The sequence below is a fragment of the Saccostrea cucullata genome, unplaced genomic scaffold (assembly GCF_032062105.1).
Source record: "Saccostrea cucullata isolate Sc308-1 unplaced genomic scaffold, CSIRO_AGI_Scuc_v1 ctg127, whole genome shotgun sequence".
NCBI lineage: Eukaryota > Metazoa > Mollusca > Bivalvia > Ostreida > Ostreidae > Saccostrea > Saccostrea cuccullata.
In genome coordinates this window covers 11657-26375 of record NW_026940370.1, presented here as the reverse complement: position 1 = coordinate 26375, position 14719 = coordinate 11657, and the positions used below count along the sequence as shown (strand labels likewise).

The following is a 14719-nucleotide window of genomic DNA, read 5'->3' as shown; positions in this document are numbered from 1 at the left end:
TTGTATTGTTTTTATTATCATTGTTACACTCTGAAGAGCCGTAACGGCGAAAGCGCTTAGTGTAAAAAATTAAACGTAAACTTGTTTGTTTATCTTCGATTTAATTTTGATTTATATATATATATATATATATATATATATATATGTATGTATATATATATATATATATATATATAAAATCCAAATTCAAATGATAAACTCAAACTTTTATCTAAAGCGCTTTCGCCCCATGCGGGCTCATCAGTAGATTTGAAATTGTAAACAAGTTACATTATGACGTCATTCTCGTGACGTTATGTAGGCAACGTTAAACATAATGATTGTGACGTAATAATAATCACAGTTCAATGAGGCGCACAGATAAAGTTTTACAGTTCATCTGATCAAAGTTATTATTTTATCCCTATACCAAGGAAAAATAATTTTTTTGAATATATATATATATATATATATATATATATATATATATATATATATATATATATATATATATATATATATATATACAAATTCTTTGTTCTTATTTTATTGCTAAATTAATGATAGTTAACATTTTAGTCTGCATTCAGAGGAATTTAACATGATTAAGGCCAAATGTTGACGTTTTGTGTATTTGGGTGCAGGAAAGGAAAAAGCACCAAATCACACGTCATCGCGGCAAAATGTCAAACAAAATGTCTTTCTGCGGTTCCAATACAATTTGCACTTTAAATGGCAATAATTTTTATATTTCATGAGTGCATTTTTATGTTGAGTTTATGCTGATTTTTTTCTTTGAAAGCCATGGAGATATGAGAAATGATTCGATAGCATGTATCGGGTAGAACCTTCGCGAGCCCCACGTGAATGTCGTCGAGATCCCGTTTCTTCTTCATCCAATGATTATGTTAATCTCCCAACTAAATTTTTGTCAGGAAAGTTGCTTTTTAATTTCAAGCCCTATTTTGTTTTTCGTTTTGGTCGACTTTGTCAATGCAGCAGGCCTACCGGGTTTCCCTCTCTTACCATGCTGTTTTGTTTATGAAAACTTCAAGGTATCACACCGGTAATTGACCAATCAAAATGAACTTAGTCAAATGTAGGTCCATATATATAAAATAAATTTTCTTTTCTTTTGAGGCGTTTTTTCTATTTTCTTCCAAACCATTTTTACAACTTTGTTACCTGTGCCTAGTAAATTTTATGTACTTTGTGAATAAATAAAGGTTTTTGACAGGAACTATTTTTTTCAGGGCACAGGAAGCTACTTCCTGTGATGCACTCGAGGTGTTTATAAACAAAGTGAAAACACGTGGATTTGAGAGTAGCCCTGTTTGCAGATGGAAAAAGTCCGAAAATGCCGTGTGGGTACCCTGTGTTTTGGTGTCAGCTAATGTGACAGGTCATGTTTAACACCTCCTGCTAAATATTTTTTTTTGTAAACAAATACCTAATTTTTAACGATTTTTTATTCTATATAGAATTATAAAGTGAAAACAATTACCGGTGTGAACAGAATATGTGATTTTATTAACTTTTTGTTAGAAAACACACAATTTTAAAATTAGAATTAGATTTTACATTATTTTTCACAGATTTCTCTGTAAAAATTAACGATAGGTTATTTTTTGCACTCAATACTTTAAGATATGAGTGAAGAGGTAGCATTATGCAACTAAAATGTAGAAAGAAGTCAGAGAATGTTTTTTTTTCATTTTATATGACTTTACATTATTTGCACCAGCTGACCGCAGTCAATTTTAGTATCTACAGACTTTGCGGTAAAGGGTGTTAAAGCTGATTTTTCAAGAATAGACTAATTCTATGTTTGCGAATGATTTTTCATCACAAGCAACAACTGCAATAAAATGTAAACAAGTAAATATGTTCTCACAGAATTATAATTTCTACAGACACATGATTTATTTTAATTTATTCACACCTCCATTGATACATATATTACTGCATTGGAAGAAAAGAAAGAATGAAATGAGTCAGATCTGTCTAATAAACTTCATACATAAGCTACATAAGTAAAATTCATTAAAATTTTTTCACAGGAAGGAAGGTTATGACCAAAAAATCCTTAAATACTGTCAGAGTCTGCATGATAATACTTATTCTGAGTTCTAACCATGCATCATACATGTAGTGCAGAATGTCACTTAGCAGCATGGCATGCCTCTTGTGGTTCTCAGGACTTTATTCATGCTTTCGCAGCTGACATTGATGTTTTTTCAGTTTGTCGGAGACTGTTTTTTGTAATTTTTTCATTTATATGTAGGTGTTGACTGTCACTTTTGATTTAAGTCTCAGTCAGTGATGCTTATATGAGCACCCTTAACAAAATATTGACCTTCTGGCAACATCTTCTGGTTTTATTGCCGCAATATTACAGCAACATTCTGGCAATACATTGCAGCAATATTGCGGCTATATCGTTTTTCGTATGTAAATTAGTTTTGCGGCAATATTGCCAGAAAGGGGTTGCGGCAACATTGCTGCAAATCATGACCAAAATATTGATCTTCTGGCAACATCTTCCGGCATTATTGCCGCAATATTGCGGCAATATCGTTTTTCGTATGTTAATTAGTTTTGCGGCAATATTGCCAGAAAGGGGTTGCGGCAATATTGCTGCAAAGCATGACCAAAATATTGATCTTCTGGCAACATCTTCCGGCATTATTGCCGGAATATTGCGGTAATATCGTTTTTCGTATGTTAATTAGTTTTGCGGCAATATTGCCAGAAAAGTGTTGCGGTAATGTTGCTTCAAAGCAATTGCAGTGCATGTATTATTTCAGGCTGTGCTGCAGCAATATTTGGGCACCACTACAGTACTACATAATTACTGGTATGTTGGTAATTAATAGAAATAATGATCTATCAATCTAACAATTAACAAACTGTGCTGAGGAATATAACAAACAATAGCAAGCCAAAGGGTGAATAAGAAATAGCTACTTCTGCTATTCTTTGAACAGATAGAAAATTATGTTGATCATCATAATGAAAATCAAGATATGTTTGTGAAACACTATACGCCTGGTGCCAATAAAGTTTGAAAAAGCTATTTATAGCATATGGGCACAGTCAAGGTCACAAGGTCATTGATCTTGGTGTCATTTGAAAGAACTTAATTGGTGGAGTATGCATACTAAATATGAAGTCTCTATCTCATAGTTCTAAATTTATGGCTGAGGATCAAAATGGCTATTTTAGCATATAGGTCACAGTAAAGGTCAAATTGTCATTGACCTTGGTGTTACATGTACTTGAAAGAGTTTAATTAGCGAAGGGCGCATACCAAATATGAGTTCTCTATCTTTTATGGCTCAAAAGTTATGTCGAAGTTTCAAAAAATCTTACTTGAAACATATGGTTACAGTCAAGGTCACAAGGTCATTGACCATGGTGTTATTTGAAAGAGCTTAATTAGTGAAGGGCGCATACCAAATATGAATTCTCCTTCTTTTATGGCTCAAAAGTTATCTCGAAGTTTCAAAAAATCTATGTTAAGTATATGGTCACAGTCAAGGTCCCGAGGTCATTGACTTTGGTGTTATTTGAAAGAGCTTAATTAACGAAGGGTGCATACTTAATACAAGTTCTCTATCTTTTATGGCTCAAAAGTTATGTTCAAGGTTAAACAAATCTATTTTAAGGATATGGGTCACAGCCAAGGTCTCAAGGTCTTTGACCTTCAGGTGCCTTTTGAAAAAGCTTAATTAGTGACTTATGCATACTAAATATAAAGTCTCTATCTTTCATTAATTTTAAGTTATGATGGATATTCGAAAAAGCTATTTTTAGCATATAGGTCACAGTCAAGGTCACAAGGTCATTGACCTTGATGTCATTTGAAAGAACTTAATTAGTGGAGTAGACATACCAAATATGAAATCTTTATCTCTCATTGGTTCAAAAGTAATGGTGAAGGTTAAAGTATACAAGCAAACAGACAGGACAAAAACAATATGTGCCCCCGATCTATCGAGGCGGACGCATAAAAAATGTTTATAGAAGCAATATTAATATGCCACTGTGAAAATGTCCAGCAACTCTGCATTAATTTCCAAATAACATGCTTTAATTCATCTTTTCCTGCTACTCTAGGACATATATAGAAATACAAGTCTAGTATGCATGCATCACATATCCAATTTTATCTCCATTGAATCATCCATCTCAAAAAGAATATTGGTTTTGACTCACCAAGTCTGATGATATATAGAAACAGAGCGCTAGTGCATTCCTATAATTCTGCTTAAATTCTTTTTTTAGTCATTCCACACTATGCAGTCTTACTACTCATCTTGACTAATCCCACTGTACACAATTGACAACTCTAATTAACTTGATACAAGTCAGTAATGAAGCAAAACATGCTTGCTTTTTAATTCCCTCCACTTTATTTAAAAAGAGGAAGTAAATGGCTGAGCATGCTCAACAAATGGCTCATTGGTAATCCTAGATGTTGCCAGAAAGTTTTTTTTCTGGCAGTATTGCCAGAATGTCACCGGAAGTTGTTGCAGCTAGCGGTGATATTTCATTTTTTTCTGGCAGTATTGCCAGAATGTCACCAGACGTTGTTGCAGCTAGCGGTGATATTTCACTAACCCAAAAAGCTTGTTTCTAGTGACAAAAATGAGTTGCCGCAATGTTGCCGCTATATAGCAGCAATATTGCTGCAATAATTTTACTTTGGTAAGGGCATGATCTATTAAGGATATCATTGTACTGAAATATTAATAAATTGCAAATTTAACTGATGAAGAAATTTAGCATATTTACATAATTAAAATATCATAATAACTATAATTCAGCTAATAAGGTGTACCTTTCCTCTCAGATAACCTCCTATAAATTTTATCAGCAGTTTTTGTACACCCACCTACCTCAGAGAATCATGGAGGATGTCCTGAAACTGGTCCCTGTGATGCATTTTGTCACATATAAAAGTGTTCAAACCCATACAAATATTTAATATTTATATTTTAAAATTTAAATTTTTATTTTTTATGTAAATTTGGTGAAACAAAAAGATGTAATCTTGCATAAATCATGGAAATTCATTAAACACCTTTGGAATTCCTGATTCAATCCATGAAAAGAGAATAATTATGCATGTGAAATTGAAATTTCATGGCTAATTTGTGTCTTAAGAGAAAGCCAGTTACATAAATCACAACAATAAATTACACCTGAATTGTTGTCTCCATTTTCTTATCATCAAAGCCAGTTTATTGGAGTGTTGGAGCTGTCAAGAACCTCCCTAGATGCTGATATCATTTAGACTGCCCTGAGTTACAACACAACATTTAGATAAACTTCTGCACAGCAGCTTGTAGACAAATACCTAGGCTTTATTTGGAACATAAATTGACCAGATACAGTTTTCATTATCAACCCAAAATTTAACAATTTCTGTATTTTTGTTCATTCTTTGTAGGGGAAATGCAAATTTGTTATGTAATAATTACATAATGGTCTTAGACTTGTAACCTCTTCTTTGTTTGTTGTGAAGAACAAAGCATATACTCTCCACAGATAAAAAATTGGTAGCCAAGCTTATTCTTTTAATGATGAAATTCTGCTTCAAAAGATGCACAAAAAACTGCTTCCAGAGTGTTTTGTGTGTTATTCTTGACTGCTCTGGAGTAAGGGAGATAAATGCTTCATATCTTCAGAAATAAGGGGATTTAGATCACCAGACTTAAGGATGTTAGGGACAATTATCTAATAAATCTCAGGTGCAAAAATGAAAAAAAATCGAACACCTTCAAAGGTCCTTCAAGGTATCACACCGGTAATTGACCAATGAAAATGAACTTAGTCAAATGTAGGTCCATATATATATATATAATAAATTTTCTTTTCTTTTGAGGCGTTTTTTCTATTTCCTTCCAAGCCATTTTTACAACTTTGTTACCTGTGCCTAGTAAATTTTATGTACTTTGTGAATAAATAAACAAAGTGAAAACATGTGGATTTGAGAGTAGCCCTGTTTGCAGATGGAAAAAGTCCGAAAATGCCGTGTAGGTACCCTGTTTTTTGGTGTCAGCTAATGTGACAGGTAATGCTTAACACCTCCTGCTAAATATTTTTTCATGTAAACAAATACCTAATTTTTAACGATTTTTTATTCTATATAGTGTAACCGTTTCTTGTTCTTGTTCAATATGAAACAACAAGATCGATTGCTCAGGGTGTGGATCCAAATTTATTTTGGTGTAAGATAGGAATAGGATAGGATCAACCCTACAATAACAGTAACATATAAGCACACACACACAAAACAATACAAAGACAATACAAACAGATAATCACATCTTTAACACATTCATTTATAGTTCACTTACATTTATACCGTTTAAAATAATTAGGGCACATTTCACTCAGTTTAATGATCTCTTTAAACCATTATACTTTACTTCTAATTCATAGAAATAACTTATAAACAATATTTACATTAATCAATCTGATTAATACACAGACACATACCCATTTATGGAATAAGGTGAATTCCTAACTCCTAGCTAAACCAATCTGACTTCACTTCAAATATCTGACCTAATTAACAATACTTAAAAATTACAACAAACTCTCATATCCCTTATTTAGGATGCAAGAATATAGATTAAAATGGTTAACTTGCTTTTATAGTTCTTTACTAATCTTCATATACATTCCTTACACACTCACACTTTATTTAGCAAGTTTAGATTAAAATTAATTATTTAGATTTTTCATTCATAAAGAACTTATTCAGATACTTATTTTGTAGTTTAATTATTTACTAAATTACTTACATGAATAAGGGTGGTGTCTCCAACACTATGAAATAGGTATTTTCACTATATATATGTATACACCCTTCATAAACCAGTTTTCAGAATAAGGGAAATCATTATAGTAATTCCCGCCAATTCTACCTTACAACCAATCAACCACACTGACCAATAGAAATCAATATCCCACTACATAATGGAATAACCCATTCACAACATTACCTGGTACTCTACCTGGAATACAACACTTAACTAAATAGGGGTGTTTAGGTTTATAACAGACACTGAACAAGACAACATAGAGTGTTAGTAAATCGGCATTGCGCAGCGCTGAATGAATGAGTGAATGACTGAATGAACAAAATAAAGAATGAGAATAATGTGTACAGTTTAAAATACATATCCTAAAAATATAAAAAGTACAACTACCACATTATTACAAAATTATATAGTGAAAACAATTACCGGTGTGATACCTATACGCATGCGTGTATAGCATGGAATGTGGAACCTCGAACACGTTGCGATGTATATATTTATGTATCAAAAATAATTATTAATTTTAATGAAATAATCAGAATAATTTACTTATGAAATTTGTAATTTTCTGAAAGTGTATTCATTTATGAGTATGAAAAAAATTCCAAATCTTATCAAAAAATTTTAACAAGTCTGTTTTTGAAGATATGCGCCATATTGTCACTTTAAATTAAACAGTATGTTATTCACTGATGTTATCGTGAATAGGACTGGGCAGCAGGCGCAGCCTATTTTATCCCTCTCCCTACATTTAGATCAGGGTACAAAGCAAATAGTAATAATAAAAGAATGTACAAAAGAAGAAAAAAAAACAAAGTAACATGAAAAAAATACAGAAAAAAGTCATAAAGAAAAATTGTACAAAAGAGAAAAATAGAATGAACAAAATAACTAAAAGGGCAAATTACACGGGGGGGGGGGGGAGAAAAAATACAAAGTAGTACCGGTTTGGGAGTATTTCTAGCAAATAAAAATTAAATACCGTCACTTTAAATGTTATCAAACTATGTTTGACATTATCAAAAAGTATGACAGAGAGCACTAAAACATAGCGACTTTAGCAAACGTAACAAATGGGTGTTTTTGTCCTTTTTAAAAATAACTCACAAAATAAGAAATATAAGAATCAGGAATATCTTTGAACTTCTGTAACAAAACTCTAGGGATTATGTTACAAGATCGCCTACATCACGTGATTCACGCATGGACAGAATGGTTGCAAATGCCCGTTACAATCGGAGAGGACAACTCAATTCTATGCTCAAACCATTTTTAATGGAAGTTATTCAAAGATTTCACAAACTTTTTGACAACCCCTCGTGCAACCCTCTTGAGAATCAATAATTGAAAAAGCACAATGTTTGATAAAAAAAATAATGTTTGAACATCTAGATTAAAATTTGATATATAATGTCTACATGACGAGGACAAGCTGAAAATTTGTTTGAATTTTGCAAATCCATTTTTTAGTTTTAAGGAGGCTGGGGGTTAACAAATTAATCACCAGATTTAACTGATTTTTTTAGATATGGTATCTTAAGCTGTCAACAATCATTGGGCAAAGAAAAAAATCATACATTCTAGTTTTAGAATTTGATCATTTTTGTATACGAGGGTTGTCCCGTAAAATCGAGGACACAGCGTTTTTCTCGAAAAGTAATGGGCGCACTTAGCTGAAAATTTCAGCAAATGTTTCTTTATCATATTTAAATGCATGATAATTTATTTGATAAAATATAGACAAAAAAAAGATTTTATTATGCTTGAATGTTCACGGGGTATTGTCCTACGGCGCGCGGACAAAAAACCAAAGTTTTATTAAAGAATACACGAGTTTGAATTCAAAATAAAAGTTTTAAATACATAAGATTTGGATTAAAATTACCCTTATTCAATTCCACAATCAATTTTGTAGTCTTTGTAAAAATTTTAAGGCATTTGGTTAATTTTTGGCAGTTTCTCGAGCATTCGAAATGGAAAAGTGGTAAACACAACACACGAAAAATGGCTACGTTTTATGACGTTACGGCGCACCGGAGATCAGTTTCGTTTTAATTCGATGTTGTAATGACACTTTTAGAGACTTGAAATGACCATAGAAGAAAAAAGATTATAAAAATATCACCATATCTTTAGTATACAAATGAAATAGGAGTTTTCTTAGCGAAGTCTTTTTTGATCGAGTCCCTGGAGAGTTCAAAACATACGAGAAAACTCCTAATGTAATAGCAAAAGACGCTGTCACAGTAGACCGCCGATATGAGATTTTCTATTAGTTGAATGACGGTGAAAATATTGTCCGTAAGCTACTGATAAATCTTCGTGATCACCTGAGGGTGCCAATTGGTTCTTCGACTGTTTATGGAGACTAAAGAATGTGTATCAATGAGATTCCTAAATTTAAGTCGGACTGATCCAACTTCATTTTCAGCAAAGATAAAACGTGACGCTGTGTTGCAACCACTATTGAAATAATGACCACTATTGAAATAATTATACCAATAGTGGTTGAGAGTGCATTTCAATAGCAAACATAGTTAGTAACCACTATTGAAATACGACCACTATTGAAATATTTATATCAATAGTGGGTGAGAGTGCATTTCAATAACAAACATAGGTAATAACCACTATTGAAATACGACCACTATTGAAATAATTATATCAATAGTGGTTGAGAGTGCATTTTAATAGCATATATAGATAGTCACCACTATTGAAATACGACCACTATTGAAATAATTATTTCAATGGTGGGTGAGTGTGCATTTCAATATAACAACCATAGGTTTCAACCAAGCACTATTAAAATAATTAATAGTGGGGAAGAGTGCATTTCAATATGATAATCATAGGTTTCAACCACTATTGAGATAGGGCCAGCATTGAAAGAAAAGTTTCACCGCGTAATTTTTCATTTTTTATCCAAAATTTCACAAAAATTGGATTTGGAGTGAAAAAGATACCGTATACAGATTAATAATTAAAGTGTATAAATTAATATGGATGGTTTAAGTGAGGCAGAATTTTGAACATCAAAGAGGGTTTACAATTTCTAGATATTATTTGCATCATTTTCAATGAAGTCAGACCAAAAATATATATAAATCCAGGCATCCATATTTTTTGTATAATCTGTCCTTAAGGGAAGATTTAGATATAAAATTCTTGAAATAATAATTTCAAAGGTGTTATAAATAATCATTTTGATAGTTGCTGATAATACTTCAAAACTAAAACCATAATTTAATCAATATTGAAATCTTTATTTCATTAGTTAACATTATTTCAATAGTGGGTGCAACCTATGTTTGTTATTGAAATAAATCTCACCCACTATTGAAATAATTATTTCAATAGTGGTCGTATTTCAATAGTGGTTACTAACTATATTGCTATTGAAATGCACTCTTAACTACTATTGATATAATTATTTCAATAGTGGTCGTTATTTCAATAGTGGTTGCAACAACGCTGTTTTAGACACTTTGACGTTATAATCCATGCGCCGTAAGTTGATACAATACATGGCATAAAATCACATAATTTGTTTATTTATGCATATATTTATCTGAAATTTACTGTATATATTACTAAAATATGTACTAAATAATAGTGAACATTTCAGAACGCAGTGATGTTTATTTTTCACACTAGACAACTAGCTTGTCCACGATTTTACGTGACAACCCTCGTATTTTTATATGGAGCTCTATATATAGATCGAAATAGTCTGAAAATGGCTGCCACCCCCCAGATTCGTTAAGGAGAAAAATGAACAAAAAATATCTGTATGAAAGATTTATTTAGCATATTAGAAATTTCTCAATGCAGGAAAAATCTTGCTCCCGTTTAATTTTTGCCCTCTTGACCTTGTCACGATTAGGCAAATTTAAAATGGGACAAATTCAAATGTATCTCGGTAAATTCGGGAAACAAGTGGTTGCAAGTGTGATAAGATGAAAATTAAATAAAAAAGATAGAGGTAAATAACCTTTTATACAGTATAGTCAAACATTACCATCTAAATGACCCTTCTAAATTCCTGGTCAGCATTTGCATTAATTATATTGATACTGATGTGTTGACTTTAATATTCTAAGTTAAAGGTCAATTACGGTAAAAATCAAAACAATAAAAAATGTAATTTTATATATCCCATGCTCTATATTATGACATATTAGTGTAATTGAGAAAAATAGAATGGTCCATATATCTGCTTTTTGTTTCAATTTTGATATATTGAACATGTATATCCAAGGGCAAGTAGGACTCATTAAAAAAGAACAAACAAAAATCAAACATGAATTTTACCTTTAATATATTTCCAATGTTTAGTAAACATTATATAGGTGTAAAATGATTTTAGAAGTCTGACATGGATACGATGAGACATAATTAAAATTTCGGGTCGGAGTTCATGGAAGTAGATTCTTTCTTGAAGGTTAATCTATTGCAATAAAAACCGCCACTTGCAGGTGGAGGGCTGCAAATTTGGACACATACTCGGTGTTTGAGCAGTGGATCTTGTTTTTGCCATTACAAACTTCGACACAGCATCTAAATTCATAAGACTGGATTTTACTTCCCGCGTTGGGTTTCTAACCCGCGATGTTAGGTTACTCCTTACCCCTTAATTATATAGAGCAAACGCTCTAACCACTGCGACATGATTTCGAACATGTTAAGAAAAAAAAGTTCTTGGATATCCCATGCAATGAAATCAGAACGCTTCGTATTGGTTTTGATAAATGAAATGACAAAAACGTGCAGCTGAACACTAGTGGATTTCTAGAAAATTTTCGTTCATATTTAAGGGGTCGTATAGATACATGCTATCCTAGTGAGAGGTACTTATATACAAGATTTTCTAATATTATCTTGTAAATCTACCAAATACCTAGTAAAACTATTTTTTGGCTGTATTAAAAGTAAATTTAATAGTCTTCTTTGTGACTTTTACTAGTTTTTTTTTTCAGTACAACCCATGCATATATGTCATGGGGTTGAATTTGACCTTAAAATTATAATTATGATGTTTCAACATAAAATTTACAAAGCGTCACGTATTTGTAGATTGACTAGCATAGTGGTTAGTTGGTTAAATTATTCCAGCTTACCCAATTTACAGTAGGTATGGATATCTTACCCATTTTACAGCAGGTATGGATAACTTACCCAGTTTACAGTAGGTATGGATATCTTACCCATTTTACAGTAGGTGTGACCGTTGACGACACACTTCTGTGGATTACCAGGACAATGAGCTGTACAGTCTGATCCATAGTAACCTTCAGAACAGTACGCCTTGTACGTTAACTGGATACTGAAACGAAAGTCATTTGACATTTTTATAGTAAAAAATAGTTTTTTAAGTTAAGGATTGTGAGGATTGTTTAGTTGGTGTGAATAAAGAACAAATTCTATCTTACGAAAAAGAATTTTTATCCGAGAAATAACTTGCTGTTAGTTTCTTTTGTCGCCAGTGTTGTGACAGTATGTTGTCTCCTATTTTAAGATTGTAGTCAGAGAACTCTGTCTGGTAGATGAGTGGTGAGGAGGAGTGTTGTAAATCTACCACTCTCACTGATATCTTGTCCAGATAATTTTTCTAAGTTCATAAGATAACATTTATTGAATATAAATAATTAATTGTACAAAATTTTAAAAAATTATTCCAGTGTACATATTTGTGCTTAATGAAAGAAAACTTGAACAAGCTCACACACCCCACGCTCCCCAAAAATTAAAAGTGCTGAAAATACCGGAAATAAAAGGACTCGGAATTTCCCGGTAATATGAAATCTACACATTGTGTCCTAAATATCTGCAACGTTTGATGAAATTCTGTGCAGCGGTTTATGAGGAGTTGCGCTGACAAACTGTTCATCTCTATATTCAAGGTATGGCCAAAAATCTAAGTTGAAAAGTGCCGAAATTCCAAGAAAAAAAAAGGAATCGGATTTTCCTGGTAATATGCAAATCTATACATTGTGTCCTTAATATCTGCAAAAATTGACGAAATTCTGTGCAGCGGTTTATGAGGAGCTGCGCTGACAAAATGTACATCTCTACGAGGGACGTACAATAAATAATGTCATCGGGGCTCGGAAAGAAGCAAAAGACGCTTTTAAATGATTTAGTCTTCATGATTATACTTATTAATCTCTTTTGATTAAAATAGATGTCCGTTAAAGTTTTTATATAATTTCTTATTGTATTTAGAACACATTTTTGGGTATGACCCTTAGTATACTGGAAAATAGCAGATCCAATGATTTCCTGGACTTGTTTTTTTCTTTCTGAAAGGTGGTTTTTCAAGTTTGGAAATAGAAACAAGTCAAAAGGTAAAAGATCTAGCGAATATTGTTAATGTGAAAAAATATTAACTTTCTTTTTATCCCGAAAACCCCTTTACTCTTCAGGGGTGCAGGGTTTGGACGCTGTCATGAAGAAATTTAATGTAGTGGATTCCTGATTCTAGGTCCTTCCTCTAATAAACCTTTCGATCTTTTTGCAAAAAGATTGCTTTCTAGACTCCTCCAGAAATTAAACTGTCTCCCCGAATACGAATGTGAACAACAGTACAACTAATATTTAAGAAAATTGCATATAAATCTGTCTTTGTGTTCTTGCATACCTTTGCTCTTGTCGGACCATTGCTGTTTTTATCAAGTACATCTTATGGTAAATTTTGTATTGAGTGTTTTTAGCAATAGATTCATGTTCCATTATCTGTCTGAATATGAAACAAATTTGGATAACTACAGTTACTGATATTTTAAAATAATTGTTAAGACATTTCTACACCCTGTTGTTTTCACTCATTTATAATTTTTTATCATTGAAATCCACTTCCTTATTTGTCTATAAAACAGGCATTGATTGATGCAAATGTCACATATTTCAGTGAAAATTTCTTTGGGATTTTTAACACGTTTTACAGCAGCTTTAATGTAGCTTTTATTTTCACTCTAGTTTATTGATTCTTTACCATTCATTTACAATGCAGTGCCTCGAATAGCCCTTGTTTTCCAGCTTCTCACGATGAAACTATGTGATGAAAAGTGGTCAAATAAACTGTTATCAATTCATTAAAGATTCAATAATGAGAGAAAGTCAAGCTTAATGTCAAATGATTTCTATGTTGTATGTCATTGAGCTAATGACATTATTTATTGAACGTCCCTCGTTTATTCAAGGTATGGCCAAAAGTCTAAGTTGAAAAGTGTGGAAATTCCCAGAAAAAAGGAATCGGAATTTCTTGGTAATAGGCACATCTTTACATTGTGTACTAAATATCTGCAAGGTTTGACGAAATTATGTGCAGTGGTTTATGAGGAGTTGCACTGACAAAAAAAAAACAGGACTGACGGACTGACACTCTGACTGACTGACTGACTGACGGACGTCTCAAAAACATTATACCTCACGCAACTTGTTGCGTGGGGTATAATAAGATTTACCCATGAATCTATTTCTAAAAACTTGGGGTTTGTTGTATTCCCAACTTTAGAACCATAAAAGACATCTTGTCGTCTCATGTCTAATGTGGTGGTGAAACTAGACACACAGGAATGAATACTGTCTCTGAAGTAATTAAAAATGAAATATTTAAAATCTGTGTGCAGATGCTCAGTATTATCAAAGTGAGAAAAGTCATACATCACTTACTTAAGACATACGGTGAGTACAGGTTTACATAACTTGGTACATTGGCTATCCGCCACACCCTGACAACATCCTCCTCCGTGAAGTTTATTACTGGGACTCTTCACTTCATCTATGTGTATGAAGAAAGTTATCTTCCCTACTGACACCTGTAGAAGTAAAAATGAATAAAATAACATGGAGTAAATGTACATGCATGTATTTGGTATTTTGAAAAGCGTATAACGTATTTCATT

The 14719-nt window shown here is 32.3% G+C and overlaps 1 protein-coding gene across 1 annotated transcript; it reads right to left on the bottom strand.

The window, feature by feature from the left end:
• Positions 1-11966: 11966 nt before the first annotated feature.
• On the bottom strand, positions 11967-14395 carry LOC134255259 (uncharacterized). Its single transcript, XM_062737774.1, has 3 exons — positions 14279-14395; positions 12245-12423; positions 11967-12138 (listed from the first exon to the last, which is right to left on the bottom strand). Exons 1-3 carry the CDS (start codon positions 14354-14356, stop codon positions 11967-11969), a joined length of 429 nt encoding a protein of 142 aa, XP_062593758.1. The 5' UTR covers positions 14357-14395.
• Between the last annotated feature and the right edge of the window lie 324 nt (positions 14396-14719).